The following is a 13,320-nucleotide window of genomic DNA, read 5'->3' as shown; positions in this document are numbered from 1 at the left end:
AAGGTAATTAAGGGCTAACACGAGTCAAGTCAAGACTTGAAGCAGAGCCATCTATGTGTACTCTGAGAAAACTGTTCCTGGAGGGAAAGCAGTAAAGTCGTTTTACTTCACTGAGAGCCATTAGCTTGGTCAGCCTCGGTCACTTGGCTGGCCTACTTCCCTTCCACTAAAACATTCTCCTACAGAGGCTGAAAAGATTTCAACAGATAGGAGGCCTGAGCTCAGTCTCAGCACTGTATGGCTTAAATCAAAACAAAACCCTTGCAAAGAGAAGTGTTTGCATGACCATATAGGATTGGGAAACTTACTACACATCTGCACTAATCAACCTGGGCAAAGAATCTTCACATAGGTAGGACTGAAGATACTCAACTAGGCCCAGAATATGGTGTTATGGTGTAAGGATATGCACTCAATACCCTGCTCAGACCTACATGTTCACCAAGCTCTATGGGCCACTCTCTGCTGCCCTGCCCTTTCCCCGCCACAATCATGCCTTCATTCTTGTTGGAGATTACTCCTCCTGCATAGAGCTAATGCTCAGCTCAGTCTTTCATAACAGTACAGTCTCAGTTCACTGGGTTGCTCTGCCCTGTGTCATCTTCCTAACTCCAGGCTCTTGTTGGAGACTGTCACTCCTGCGTGGGGCCAATGCCTAGCATGACCAGGTTTTAACCAGCTCATCATAGGCTCTCACAACTCTCTACTCTGAGTATTCTTTGGAGAATCAGCTCTAAGATCTCAAGTCAGGGCATGGAGTCCTCAGGCTCTGCCTGATACTGTCCCTTACTCTCTTGTCCAATCAGAAAGTACCTGTTCACTTGTTAACACTCAGCTTAAATGGTTTCTTGGTGAGAAATCCTTCTCAATAATTTCACAGGCCCTCATCTGTTCCGGGCTTTGGGCTGCAGAGACTGTATACATGCCAGCACTTGGATTTATGTACCTGGGTTATAAATGATCATGCCCATAAACAACTTTTAGAGCTTCCATAATACTCACTACACACCACACACACACACACACACACACAATGAAGAGAATTAGGCTATATCTAGTTTGACATATTTTTGCCTTTTAAAAAAGTGCCTTGAGGTCAGAGCTAGCTCAAGCTGGAGCATATGCCTTGCGTGCAGGCCTGGGTTCAATCCTCAGTACTTCACGATCTCCAGAGCAGTGCTTGGAGTAAGCCCCAAGTAATGAACAGAAAGCAGCTCTTGAGCACCTTAGCATGGCTCAAAAACCAAACCCTAAAAAAACAGTAGCTTACCTCTGTGTAATCTGATACAAAGAATGAAGTTGTTCCATCATATTCCACAAACTGCTTTGGAAATAATTTCACCCATGTATCATCTCCATAAAAGATGATTCTTTTCCCAGCTTCTTTCACCCGATTGATCACATTGTCTTCTAGCAGTTCGGGAGAGTTGAGGTTCCTGATGACATCAATAAAGCCAGGGAGGTTTCCTGTCATCAAGGCCTAAGGGCAATGGAGGTGGATTCAAGAATTGGACATTGGAACTTCAAGTAGAATCTGGGTATGCCCAGTACTGAAAGTTGGGTCAGTGTTAGGAAAAAAAGATAAGTCATGAATGCATGAATGGATTTTTGGACAAGAATCTTAGACTTAGAAATTAAGATTTGGCCATTCTGGAGAGCACACCTTCCTGCTGATGAGGACAAGGCAGCAGAGGTGGGGCAGGAGCAGCAGAGCCTTTCAGAGCACAGACAGGAGAGCAAGGTGAGCATTGGGAGTGTGACTCAGACCTCAGACCTATTTTCACAGCCTCTCTGAAGCTTCAAGTCTGCACCACATGAAAAGCAAGTTCCATCCACTGATCTCACATGGCAGGGAATCTCACATTCATGTCTCAGGGAAAAAAATACTCACTCCCACAGAAAGGAGAACACAGATTACCCTTGCCCCTGGCAATGACATTTAGGGACCCTGAAACATCAACATTTCTTTCACATCAGTAAATGAAAATAGGAGTGAATAAAGGGACTTCTGGAATGCCAGAGCAAATCGTTCAGTACATCTTTTTGTCCTCAAAGAATGATGACAACTAGATGAAGGTATCACTTCAAGTTATTCACTTCAAACATATCCACTTCAGGGGCACTTCAAAACAATTTTTTTAAGATAGTGACAATTCAACAGCATTATACAATAGTTCTTATTTAAGATTCTTGGTAAGAAGTTTGTACATGGGCCCGGAGAGATAGCACAGCGGCGTTTGCCTTACAAGCAGCCGATCCAGGACCAAAGGTGGTTGGTTCAAATCCCAGTGTCCCATATGGTCCCCCGTGCCTGCCAGGAGCTATTTCTGAGCAGACAGCCAGGAGTAACCCCTGAGCACCACCGGGTGTGGCCCAAAAACCAAAAAAGAAGTTTGTACATGTGGCGTTCTCATGTGGGCCTACTCCTGCCCCATCTCCAGTTAGGGTAACCTTCACAGACCAAGTTCAGAAAAGCAACTGTCTAAACAGGACCATAGCCATCACTGCTGGGTTGAAGCTAGGTACATGTGCTTTAGGTCACACACAACTTTGTGCACGGCACTCATGTGTGCACTGTGTTATGTGAGCACAGTAATTTAGCCAAGTTCCTTTTCATAATGTGAGCCCTCTTACCCCAAGACTCTCTACTCTATGAAGGTAACCATTTACTTTTAGTTAATTGCCTAGTACCTTCGTACTTTTCACTGTCTGTATAAAAAACAAAGTAAAGATATAGATCTTTTACCAAAAAGGTAACAGGTTACAAAACAACCCCCCCTACACTTTTCTTCTATTTTTCAATGAATAAAAATATCACAAACCTCTTTCTATAGAAAACATACAACTATTTCACCTCCAAAGTAGATATAGTTTCAGTGGATAACTATTTTAAAAGCTTTCTATTGTAGCTCACTTGAGCTGAAATTTGGAAGGCTATATAGAGACAAGTTGATGTGATTGATGCAAAGGGCTGTGACAGGGAGAGAGCAGTATACTTGATCCATGAGGACCTGATTCAAGTGAAAAGTGAAGTGAGTGAAAAAGTGAAGAATTGGGACAAAAATACTGAGATAACATGAGGCCAAATCATGTTCCTTTGGTCCCTGTGTATACTACAATACTGCAAAAAACAACTTATCTGAGTTTTCATTCTCATCTATAAGTCGATATATAATCTTAAAGGCTCCTTCCAAGATTTAAATGACCCACAATGGCTAAAGACAGCAGGTTCACAAGGAATATCAATTTGTAAATCTTTTATGCTGCTGCTAGGAAGACAGCTCAAAATGGTAGAATAAGTGCCTAGACCTAGCAGGTCCAAGGCCCCTAATCTTGACTGCTGGTGCTGTTGTCATCCATTGACTTCTGACCCGCTCCCCAGCAATGCCAGAATCAAGTACATGGGCAGGCCTATACTGTAAGTCCATCACATTGCCAGATGTGGACCCTAGGTCCCCAAGCCACACTGTGTGGTCTTTATTAAAGAATAAAAAAAACCTTATTTTTCCAAGTAGCATGAGGTCTGCCTACTTGATAAACAACAGTAAGCACAGCTGTTTCATCCTATAATTTTATTGTTGATTATAAAAATTTTTATTACTCCATTCAGGCTGATAACAAAATAATTTCCACTTTGTTAAATTTGGAACCCAGATCTTCAGAAGAGCGCAAATATTTATTGATTATACCAAACTATTTACCTTAATTCGAGGCATAGTAACTGTAGGTGGTTTTGCTTCAGCTATGAAACTGTGAGATGCTCCTTTTTCCACAAGGTGAGTTGTGTAGGGCATAAATTGCACACCTTTTGACCCAAATACAAAATCATCTCTCAAGGCATCTATCAGCACAATAACAACTTTACTGAAGAGAGGTGGCGGCAGTGCTGTCCAGTTGGAAGTGGCTCCTAAGTATTTGAAAGGAAAAGGAACACACACTTTACCTTCCTGTCATCTGGGAATCTAATTTCTGCCCATTTTTCCATTATATACTTTGTCACATCTCCTCATCTTCACCCAAAGGGGGGAAAAAAAGCATTCTCGATAGACTAAGGGAGGGTAAGTGATGAAGTGCAGTAATGAAGTGTAGGGAGTTGCAGTATAAAGTGTGGAGCATGGGTGTGTGTGTATGTGTGTGTGTGTGTGTGTGTGTGTGTCCTAAACGAGAATCCTACAGAAGGCTTCTAGGGGGCATCACTTAAAACACAGCAAAGAAGGGACAGAAGGTGTGTGTGTGTGTGTGTGTGTGTGTGTGTGTCCTAAACGAGGATCCTACAGAAGGCTTCTAGGGGGCATCACTTAAAACACAGCATAGCAAAGAAGGGACAGAAGATGTGTGTGTGTGTGTGTGTGTGTGTGTGTGTGTGTGTGTGTGTGTCCTAAACGAGGATCCTACAGAAGGCTTCTAGGGGGCATCACTTAAAACACAGCATAGCAAAGAAGGGACAGAAGATGTGTGTGTGTGTGTGTGTCCTAACGGGGTGTGTTGTGTGTGTCTTAAACGAGGATCCTACAGAAGGCTTCTAGGGGGCATCACTTAAAACACAGCATTGCAAAGAAGGGACAGAAGACTGTGTGTGTGTGTGTGTGTGTGTGTGTGTGTGTGTGTGTGAAGGCTTCTAGGGGGCATCACTTAAAACACAGCATAGCAAAGAAGGGACAGAAGATGTGTGTGTGTGCGTGTGTGTGTGTGAAGGCTTCTAGGGGGCATCACTTAAAACACAGCATAGCAAAGAAGGGACAGAAGATGTGTGTGTGTGCGTGTGTGTGTGTGAAGGCTTCTAGGGGGCATCACTTAAAACACAGCATAGCAAAGAAGGGACAGAAGATGTGTGTGTGTGTGTGTGTGTGTGTGTGTGTGTGTGTGTGTGTGTGTGTGTGTGTGTCCTAAACGAGGATCTACAGAAGGCTTCTATGGGGGCATCACTTAAATCACAGCATTGCAAAGAAGGGACAGAAGAGAAGAAACCTTACAAAGGCTTCACGGGCTAGTTACGGTGGAGACCTGGGGCAAAGGGGTCTTGGCAATGGAGCAGCGAAGGAAAGAAGGGACGGGACTGGAGCCTTTGCGTGCTCAGACGGGCGCTGGGAAGGGGCAGCGCTTCGGGCGCGGCGGGTCAGCGGGCCAGAGCTGCCGGGAGAGACGGGGCAGCGCGCGGGGACCGGCCGGGCCACGGCCAGCCAGGAGCGGCGAGGTGGGGCTGGCGGCGTCGCAGGAGGCAGAGGAAGGGTGCTGGGGTGGGGAGCGAGCAGGAAAGAGCCCCGCAGCCCGGCAAGATGCTCCGGAGGCGGCTCGGAGGCCGAGCAGAGCCGCCGCCCGGGGAAGGCGCGTACCGGCCGAGGGTTCGGGCACGGGGGCCTCCGCTCGGGGCTCCGTCCGGGAAGGGGAACGAGCGGGCACCGGGAAGAAGCCCCGAAGGAACAGGGCCACCCCGAGCACCTCGATCGCTACGCAGCAGGTAGCGAAGGTCCCGGAGCCCAGCCGCATCGTGCCCGCCGCCGGGCCGAGGCCGGCTCCCCGGGGCGCCAATCTCGCTCGGCGGGTGCGGCGGCTTCGGCTCCAGGAAGCGGCGAGCCCGGAGCAGGGCGGCGCCACTTCCGCCCGCGCACCGGAAGTACGCAATGCGCAGGCGCCGGGACGCGCCGAAAGTGCGTAATGCGCAGGCGCACGGGGCCGCGCGCCGGAAGTGCGCAATGCGTAGGCGCCCGGAGCCGCGCGCCGGAAGTGCGCAATGCGCAGGCGCCTGGGCCGCGCTCAGTTCCCGACCCGCCTCGCCCAATCCCCGCCCACGGCCCGGGCCGCCCATCCTCGGTTACGAGGACGAAGCTGTCACTGGCAGGGCTCTGCGTGGCTCCGTCCCGGGCCGCACTCGCTGCATCGTCGGCTGCCGCAGTCTGTGCCCCACACGTGGCTGCTGCTGCCGGGCCGCAGCCCCTGTGTTCTGCACGCCCTCATGCATAGGTGCAACTTCTGCAGTCGCCCAGGTCCTGATCTGCGCCTTCCTCGCCTCCTACCCTGAGAACCCACCTGGACAAGCAGCTTGGACACTGCTTCTCAGGGCTAGACAGGTGTCCGGGCTTGTAGCGTGAGGGTCTGCAGGAGGCCCCCCGCCCCAGCCCCGACAGGTGTGATCCGGCTGAGTGCTCTCCGCACCACTAAGGTTTCTGTGCCTTCTGCCTGCTGCTTGCAGATCACTCTTCTAGATCCTACCATCATCAGGACTCACCCTCTCGAGTGTTCATCAGCAAACAACAGCCGAGCTTTCTATGATGTATTGTTATGCCCTTAGATTTTTGTATGTGCGTGGTGCCAGGGATAGGACCCAGGGCCTAACTGACACAAGGTCAAGTCCTTGGAGTGAATTATTATTATTAATTTTTATTATTTATTTATTTATTTTTGGTTTTTGGGTCACACCCGGCACCGCTCAGGGGTCACTCCTGGCTCCACGCTCAGAAATCAGTCCTGGCGTGCTTGGGGAACCATATGGCATGCCGGGATTGGAACCAATGACCTGCATGAAAGGAAAACTTGGGCCACACCCAGCAGTGCTCAGGGGTCACTCCTGGCTGTCTGCTCAGAAATAGCTCCTGGCAGGCACGGGGGACCATATGGGACACCGGGATTCAAACCAACCACCTTTGGTCCTGGATCGCCTGCTTGCAAGGCAAACGCCGCTGTGCTATCTCTCTGGGTCCGAAAGATAATTATTTAATCAAATAAAAATTTTGATTTTTTAAAAAAATATCTTTAAGTTCCATGATTATAAGGCATGATTGTAGTTGGGTTTCAGTCAAAAACCTTCATCTTCCTCCTTCCCTCTCCCTCCCTCCCTCCCTCCCTCCCCTCCCTCCCTCCCCTCCCTCCCTCCCTCCCTCCCTCCCTCCCTTCCTTCCTTCCTTCCTTCCTTCCTTCCTTCCTTCCTCCCTCCCTCCCTCCCTCCCTCCTTCCTTCCCTCCCTCTCCTCTCTCCCTCCCTCCCACACCCAGTGGCGCTCAGTGGTTTAGTCCTGGCTCTGCGCTCAGGAATTGCTTCTGGCAGGCTTGGGGGACCATATAGGATGCTGGAGATTGAACCCGGGTCAGCTCCATGCAAGGCAAACCCCTAACCACTGAGCTATCGCTTCAGCCTCTTATTCTTATTCTTTACTAAAAAGATGTGATGTAAGATAGTAAAGAAAGAATCCTATCCACACCGAAACAAGCAGCAAGAGGCCAAGATTCGAAGTCATCATCTGACCTGAATCTGTGCTTTGAAACTCCACTCTTTTTTATCTCTAAGAAAACAAAAAGACTATACCTCTCACGATTTTTTTTTTTTTTTTTTTTGCAACACCAGCGATGTTCAGGGATTGCTCCTGGTGGTGCTTAGGAGATCATGTGGGATGCCCGAGACTGAACTGGTAGTCTGCATGCAAGACAAATGCCCTACACACTGTACTATCTCCTCAGCCCAAAATTATCCGTTTTTAAAAAATAATTTTTTGTTTTGATTTTTGGGTCATGCCCGACAGCACTCAGGGTTTACTCCTGGTTCTACGCTCAGAAATAGCTCCTGGCAGGCTCAGAGGACCATACGGGATGCTGGGATTCGAACCACCATGCTATCTCTCCAGCCCCCTAAAAACAAAATTTTAATTGAATCACCATGAGATATAACTACAGAGTTGTTCACGATTGAGTCATAAGATGCCAATGCCCATTCCTTCACTAGTGTACATTTCCCATCATCACCAATGTCTCCAGTTTTCCTATCACCTCCTACCTTCCCCTTTGTCTTTATGGCAGACAAAAAATTCCCTGTTATATTTTCTTTTTTTTTTAATAATATACATTGTTTTCTAATATGATGTCATATACACTTTTCATTTTTGTTATTATTTTTTGGGTGGCATATCTTTTGGTGTTCAGGGCTTATTCTTAGCTCTGCACTCATGAATCACTCCCAATAGGCTTGGGAGACCTTATGGGATGCCAAGGATTGAACCTGGTCATCTGCATGCAAGGCCAAAGTCATACCCTTGTCTTAGTACTGTACTATGTCTCCAGCCCTATATACACCTTTTTTTTTTTTTTTTTTGGTTTTTGGGTCACACCTGGCAGCGCACAGGCATTACTCCTGGCAGGCTCGGGGGACCATATGGGATACTGGGATTCGAACCACCATCCTTCTGCATGCAAGACAAATGCCCTACCTCCATGTTTTCTCTTTGGCTCCATCTATATACACTTCTTAGAATAAAGCATACCTTTATAGGCCTAATAAAAACTCTTTTTTTGTTTTTTTTTTTGGGCCACACCCAGCATTGCTCAGGAATTACTGCTGGGCCCTGTGCTCAGAAATCATTCCTGGTAGGCTCAAGGGACCATATGCAATGCTGGGGATCAAACCTAGCTTGGCCACATGCAAGGTGAATGCCCTCCCTACTGTGCTATTGCTTTGGTCTCTCCACAAAGTTTAATAAAATTCTCCTTTCCTTTCTTTGAGTAAATTGTCTGGTTGTAGAATTTAGCTATTTTATGTAAATAAAAGACTTATTAGCATAGAATTATATATTTTACAAGTGAATATACCTGTTGTAAGATATAAATAGTATTTGAAAATACTTTGATCCATTTGCCACTAATTTACAGTTTTATAAAATTTCAAGAGCTAGGGGCCAGGGGCGGGCGGTGGTGCAAGAGGTAAGGTGCCTGCCTTGCCTGCGCTAGCCTTGGACGGACCGCGGTTCGATCCCCCGGTGTCCCATATGGTCCCCCAAGCCAGGAGCGACTTCTGAGCGCATAGCCAGGAGTAACCCCTGAGCGTTACCGGGTGTGGCCCAAAAACCAAAAAAAAAAAAAAAAAAAAAAGAGCTAGGGGCCAGAGAGGTGGCGCTAGAGGTAAGGTGTCTACCTTGCATGCGCTGTTTGATCCCCTGGAGTCCCATATGGTCCCCCAAGCCAGGAGCGATTTCTGAGCACATAGCCAGGAGTAACCCCTGAGCGTCACTGGTTGTGGCCCAAAAACCAAAAAGAAAAATTTTTTTTCAAGAGCTTAACTTTATTCATCTATCTCTGTTACCATCTCCATAATCAGTTTAAAAAATATTTCTCAGGTATGGGATATACAGAGACATAGTAAGTAAATGACAAATAGCCCAAATGTTCAAAGTTGTGCTCAGTAAGGTCTGAGCTTACCTGTGTGTGTAGGTGTGTGCTCTAGAGGGCCTCTTAGGTCATTATTGGAAGAGTGCAGGGTATGATGTTGAAAGATGAAACATCCTTGTATTATATTCATCCTTTCAACATTATAATAAATCCTGACACTTCAATACAAATGTGGAAAACTAGTACTCCTTTATAAAAATCCTTATTATGGAGTCATTTGTGTCCTTCTAAAGCTATGTGTTGAAATTCTAACACAGCCTGTAATCCTATTTAGTGGTAGGGCTTTAAAAGACAGAATTAGATTTAAGTAGGTCATTGTGGTGTGTCTTAGTTTTATGTCTTTAGATAAAGAGACAAGGGTACTGGTGAGTACTCAAAGAGCTGGGGTCTCAAACTCAATTTACCTGGGGGCCGCAGGAGGCAAAGTCAGGGTGAGGCAGGGCCGCATAAGTGATTTTGCCTACTGAATATTCGCAATAAAAAATCGCATTAGTAAGAAAAAATCGCATTAAGCATTTGCATATCCAGAAGGAACTGCTCGGGGTATCCTTTCATATAAGTTTTATCTTTTTTTTTATAACCAGATCATAGGAAGTTGGTCTTAGTCCCTAGCTAGAAACTATTCCCTTAGGTCAGTGCTTCTCAAATAGTGGGGCACGCCCCCAGGGAGGGTGCGAGGCTCCATAATGGGGGGCACGATTGACCTCGGCAAACACTGTCATAACAAGCTAAGCCCCGTGTTTATGTCTCTCTATGTCTCTAGAGCTGAGAATTGCAGTGTCCTGCTTCAAACCCCGCTTGGAAAAGCTATGCATTGCAAAATGTGCTCATTGTAAACCATTAATCCAGACATCACCTCTGATTAATAAATCAGTTTCAAATTATTTTTATATATTTTTGTTTTGCAGAGTTAAAGTATTTTTAAATAAAGGTACTATTTACAGGTCGCGGTGGGTGATGCGAAAAATGTTTTTTTTCTTTATGGGGGGCATGACAGAAAATAATTGAGAAGCACTGCGTTAGGTTAGGATATTTGTTATTAGGGAACCATTCTTCTTGTAATCCCTTAATTTACATCAGTGATGACACCTAGGCTCAGGAACTACTTTGATATGTCAGAAATTAGCCTTCCTTTTGTCCTCTGGCTCATAACTGAACTCTATTTGTATTCCAAGATTACAAACCACCCAAAGCCATGTGTGTTTGTTGTAAAAAATCAAACAATGTATATTGATAGTTTCTGTACTTTGAAAGCAACAAATGTGGGCATTCCTTTTATGATATGACTACCCCTGTACCCTTTTTTTTGTGTGTGTGGTTTTTTGGGTCACACCCGACAGGTGCTCAGGGGTTATTCCTGGCTCCAAGCTCAGAAATTGCTCCTGCAGGCACGGGGGACCATGTGGGACACCGGGATTTGAACCGATGACCTCCTGCATGAAAGGCAAACGCCTTACCTCCATGCTATCTCTCCGGCCCCTACCCCTTTACCCTTTATATACTCCCAACCTGGAGATTAAAGTTGTCTCACGTCTATTGAAGACATTGGTCTCCATACAATTTATTTTGTGTGGTTTCATTATTCATATTTTGCTGTCTGTGCAACCCACTCTTCCTGAATTGGATTAATTGAAATCCCACTGGCACTGTAGGACAGAGGCCGCCTGCAGCACCTGCCAGCACTGCTTGTTCTCATTCTTTGTGATGTGCACCAATCACTGTGACGTGAGATGCCTACCTCACAGTTGTTTTGATTTGCATCTCACTGATGACTAGTGATGTGGACACTTTTTCATGTGTCTTTTAGCCATTTGTATTTCTTCTTTGACAAAGTGTCTGTTCATTTCTTCTCCCAATTTTTTGATGGGATTAAATGTGTTTTTCTTGTAAAGTTCTGTCAGTGCGTTGTATATTTTGGAGATTAGTCCCTTATCTGAAGGGTACTGGGTGAATAGTTTCTCCCACTCAGTGGGTGTTTCTTGTATCCTGTGCACTATTTCCTTTGAGGTGCAGAAGCTTCTCAGGTTAATATATTCCTATCTGTTTATCTCTGCTTCCACTTGTTTGGAGAATGCTGTTTCCTCCTTAGATGCTTTTAGTCTTAATGTCATGGAGTGTTTTACCTACATGTTGTTCTATACACTTTATGGTTTCAGGTCTGATACCTTCGTACATGGTGTTAGCTGGGTGTCTGAGTTCGCTTTTTTGCAAGTGGCTAACTAGTTGTGCCAACCCACTTGTTGAAGAGGCTTTCCTTGCTCCATTTAAAATTTCTTGCTCCTTTATCAAAAATAAGGTGATTGTATGTCTGGGGAACATTCTCTGAGTACTCAAACCTATTCCACTGATCTGAGAGTCTGTCTTTATTCCAATACCATGCTGTTTTGATAATATCACTTTGTAATACATTATAAAAATTGGGGAAAGTAATGCCTCCCATATTCCTTTTCCCAAGGATTGCTTTAGTATTCGAGGATGTTTAATGTTCCAAATGAATTCAGAAGTGTTTGATCCACTTCTTTGAAGAATGTCATGGATATCTTTAGAGGGATCACATTAAATCTGTACAATGCTTTGGAGAGTATTGTCATTTTAATGATGTTAATCCTGCCAATCCGATGAACAGAGTATGTGTTTCCATTTTCTGCATGTCTTCTCTTATTTCTTGTAGCAGGGTTTTATAGTTTTCTTTGTATAGGTCCTTCACATCTTTTTTTTTTTTTTTTTGTGGTTTTTGGGTCACACCTGGCAGTGCTCAGGGGTTACTCCTGGCTCCATGCTCAGAAATTGCTCCTGGCAGGCATGGGAAACCATATGGGACGCCGGGAATCGAATGGATGACCTTCTGCATGAAAGGCAAACGCCTTACCTCCATGCTATCTCTCTGGCCCCGGTCCTTCACATCTTTAGTCAAGTTGACTCCAAGATATTTGAGTTTGTGGGGCACTAATGTGAATGGGGTTGTTTCCTTAATGTCCATTTCTTCCCTATCATTATTGGTGTATAAAAGGTTAACTTTTGTGTGTTAATTTTGTAGCCTGCCACATTGCTGTACGTGAATCTATAGTTTCTAGAAGCCTTTTAGTAGAGTCTTTAGGATTTTCTAAGTATAATATCATGTCATCTGCAAACAGTGAGAGTTTCACTTCTTCCTTTGTATCTGGATTCCCTTGATATATTTATTTTGCCTAATCGCTATAGCAAGTACTTCCAGTACTGTGTTGAATAGGAGTGGTGAGAGAGGACAGCCTTGTCTTGTACCAGAATTTAGAGGAAAGGCTTTTAGTTTTTCTCCATTGAGGATAATATTTGCCATTACTTGTGGTAGATTGCCTTAAGTATATTGAGAAAGGTTCCTTTCATTTCCATCTTGTTGTGAGTTTTGATCAAGAATGGGTGTTGGACCTTATCAAATGCTTCTCTGCATCTATTGATATGATCATCTGGTTTTTATTTCTCTTGTTGATGTTGTGTGTTGTGTATTATGTTGATAGACTTATGAATGTTAAACCATCCTTGAATTCTTGAGATGAAACTTACTTGATCATAGTGAATGATCTTCTTGACGAGGAATTGGATCCTATTTGCCAGGATTTTGTTGAGGATCTTTGCATCTGCGTTCATCAGGGATATGGTCTATAATTTTCTTTTTTGTAGCATCTCTGTCTGGTTTTGGTATCAAGGTGAATGTTGGCTTCATAAAAGCTATTTGGATGTGTTCCCGTTTTTTCAATTTTGTGAAAGAGCTTAGCCAGGATTGGTAGTAGTTCCTCTTGAAAGGTTTTATTTTCCTTTACTTTAAAAAAATATGGAACGCTTCACAAATTTGCATGTCATCCTTGCACAGGGGCCAGCTAATCTCTGTATCGTTCCAATTTTAGTATATGTGCTGCCGAAGCGAGCACCTCTTGAGAGGTTTGAAAGAATTCATTCGTGAATCCACCTGGGCTTGGACTTTTGTTTTTGGGCAGACATTTGATTACCATTTTAATTTCTTCAATAGTGGTATGGGTGTTTATATATGCTACATCCTCCTTATTCAATGATGAAAGGTTAGAAGAGTCCAAGAATTTATACATTTCTTCTAGGTTCTCATATTTAGTTGCATAGAGTTTCTCAAAGTAGTCTCTGTTTACCCTTTGAATCTTCTGCAATATTTGTAGTGATCTCC

General features: G+C 44.8%; 1 protein-coding gene and 1 non-coding gene across 3 annotated transcripts in view; both read right to left on the bottom strand.

The window, feature by feature from the left end:
* Window positions 1-5,487, bottom strand: part of PIGG (phosphatidylinositol glycan anchor biosynthesis class G) — a 38,859-nt gene extending 33,372 nt beyond the window's left edge. For both annotated transcript variants that reach the window (XM_049789980.1, XM_049789979.1), the window contains exons 1-3: window positions 5,334-5,487; window positions 3,702-3,907; window positions 1,271-1,480 (exon numbers count right to left, since the gene is read on the bottom strand). In XM_049789980.1, coding sequence (XP_049645937.1) covers window positions 1,271-1,480; window positions 3,702-3,907; window positions 5,334-5,487 — 570 coding nt within the window. The remainder of the gene's footprint in view (window positions 1-1,270; window positions 1,481-3,701; window positions 3,908-5,333) is intronic.
* A 7,464-nt stretch (window positions 5,488-12,951) lies between these two features.
* On the bottom strand, window positions 12,952-13,054 carry LOC126033120 (U6 spliceosomal RNA). The gene has a single exon (XR_007504274.1). It is a non-coding gene; the product is annotated as a U6 spliceosomal RNA (small nuclear RNA).
* Window positions 13,055-13,320: the final 266 nt, after the last annotated feature.

The sequence above is a fragment of the Suncus etruscus genome, chromosome 16 (genome assembly GCF_024139225.1).
Source record: "Suncus etruscus isolate mSunEtr1 chromosome 16, mSunEtr1.pri.cur, whole genome shotgun sequence".
NCBI classification, from domain to species: Eukaryota; Metazoa; Chordata; class Mammalia; order Eulipotyphla; family Soricidae; genus Suncus; species Suncus etruscus.
The sequence above is the reverse complement of the archived record's forward strand: the minus strand, read 5'-3'. Positions and strand labels throughout refer to the sequence as shown.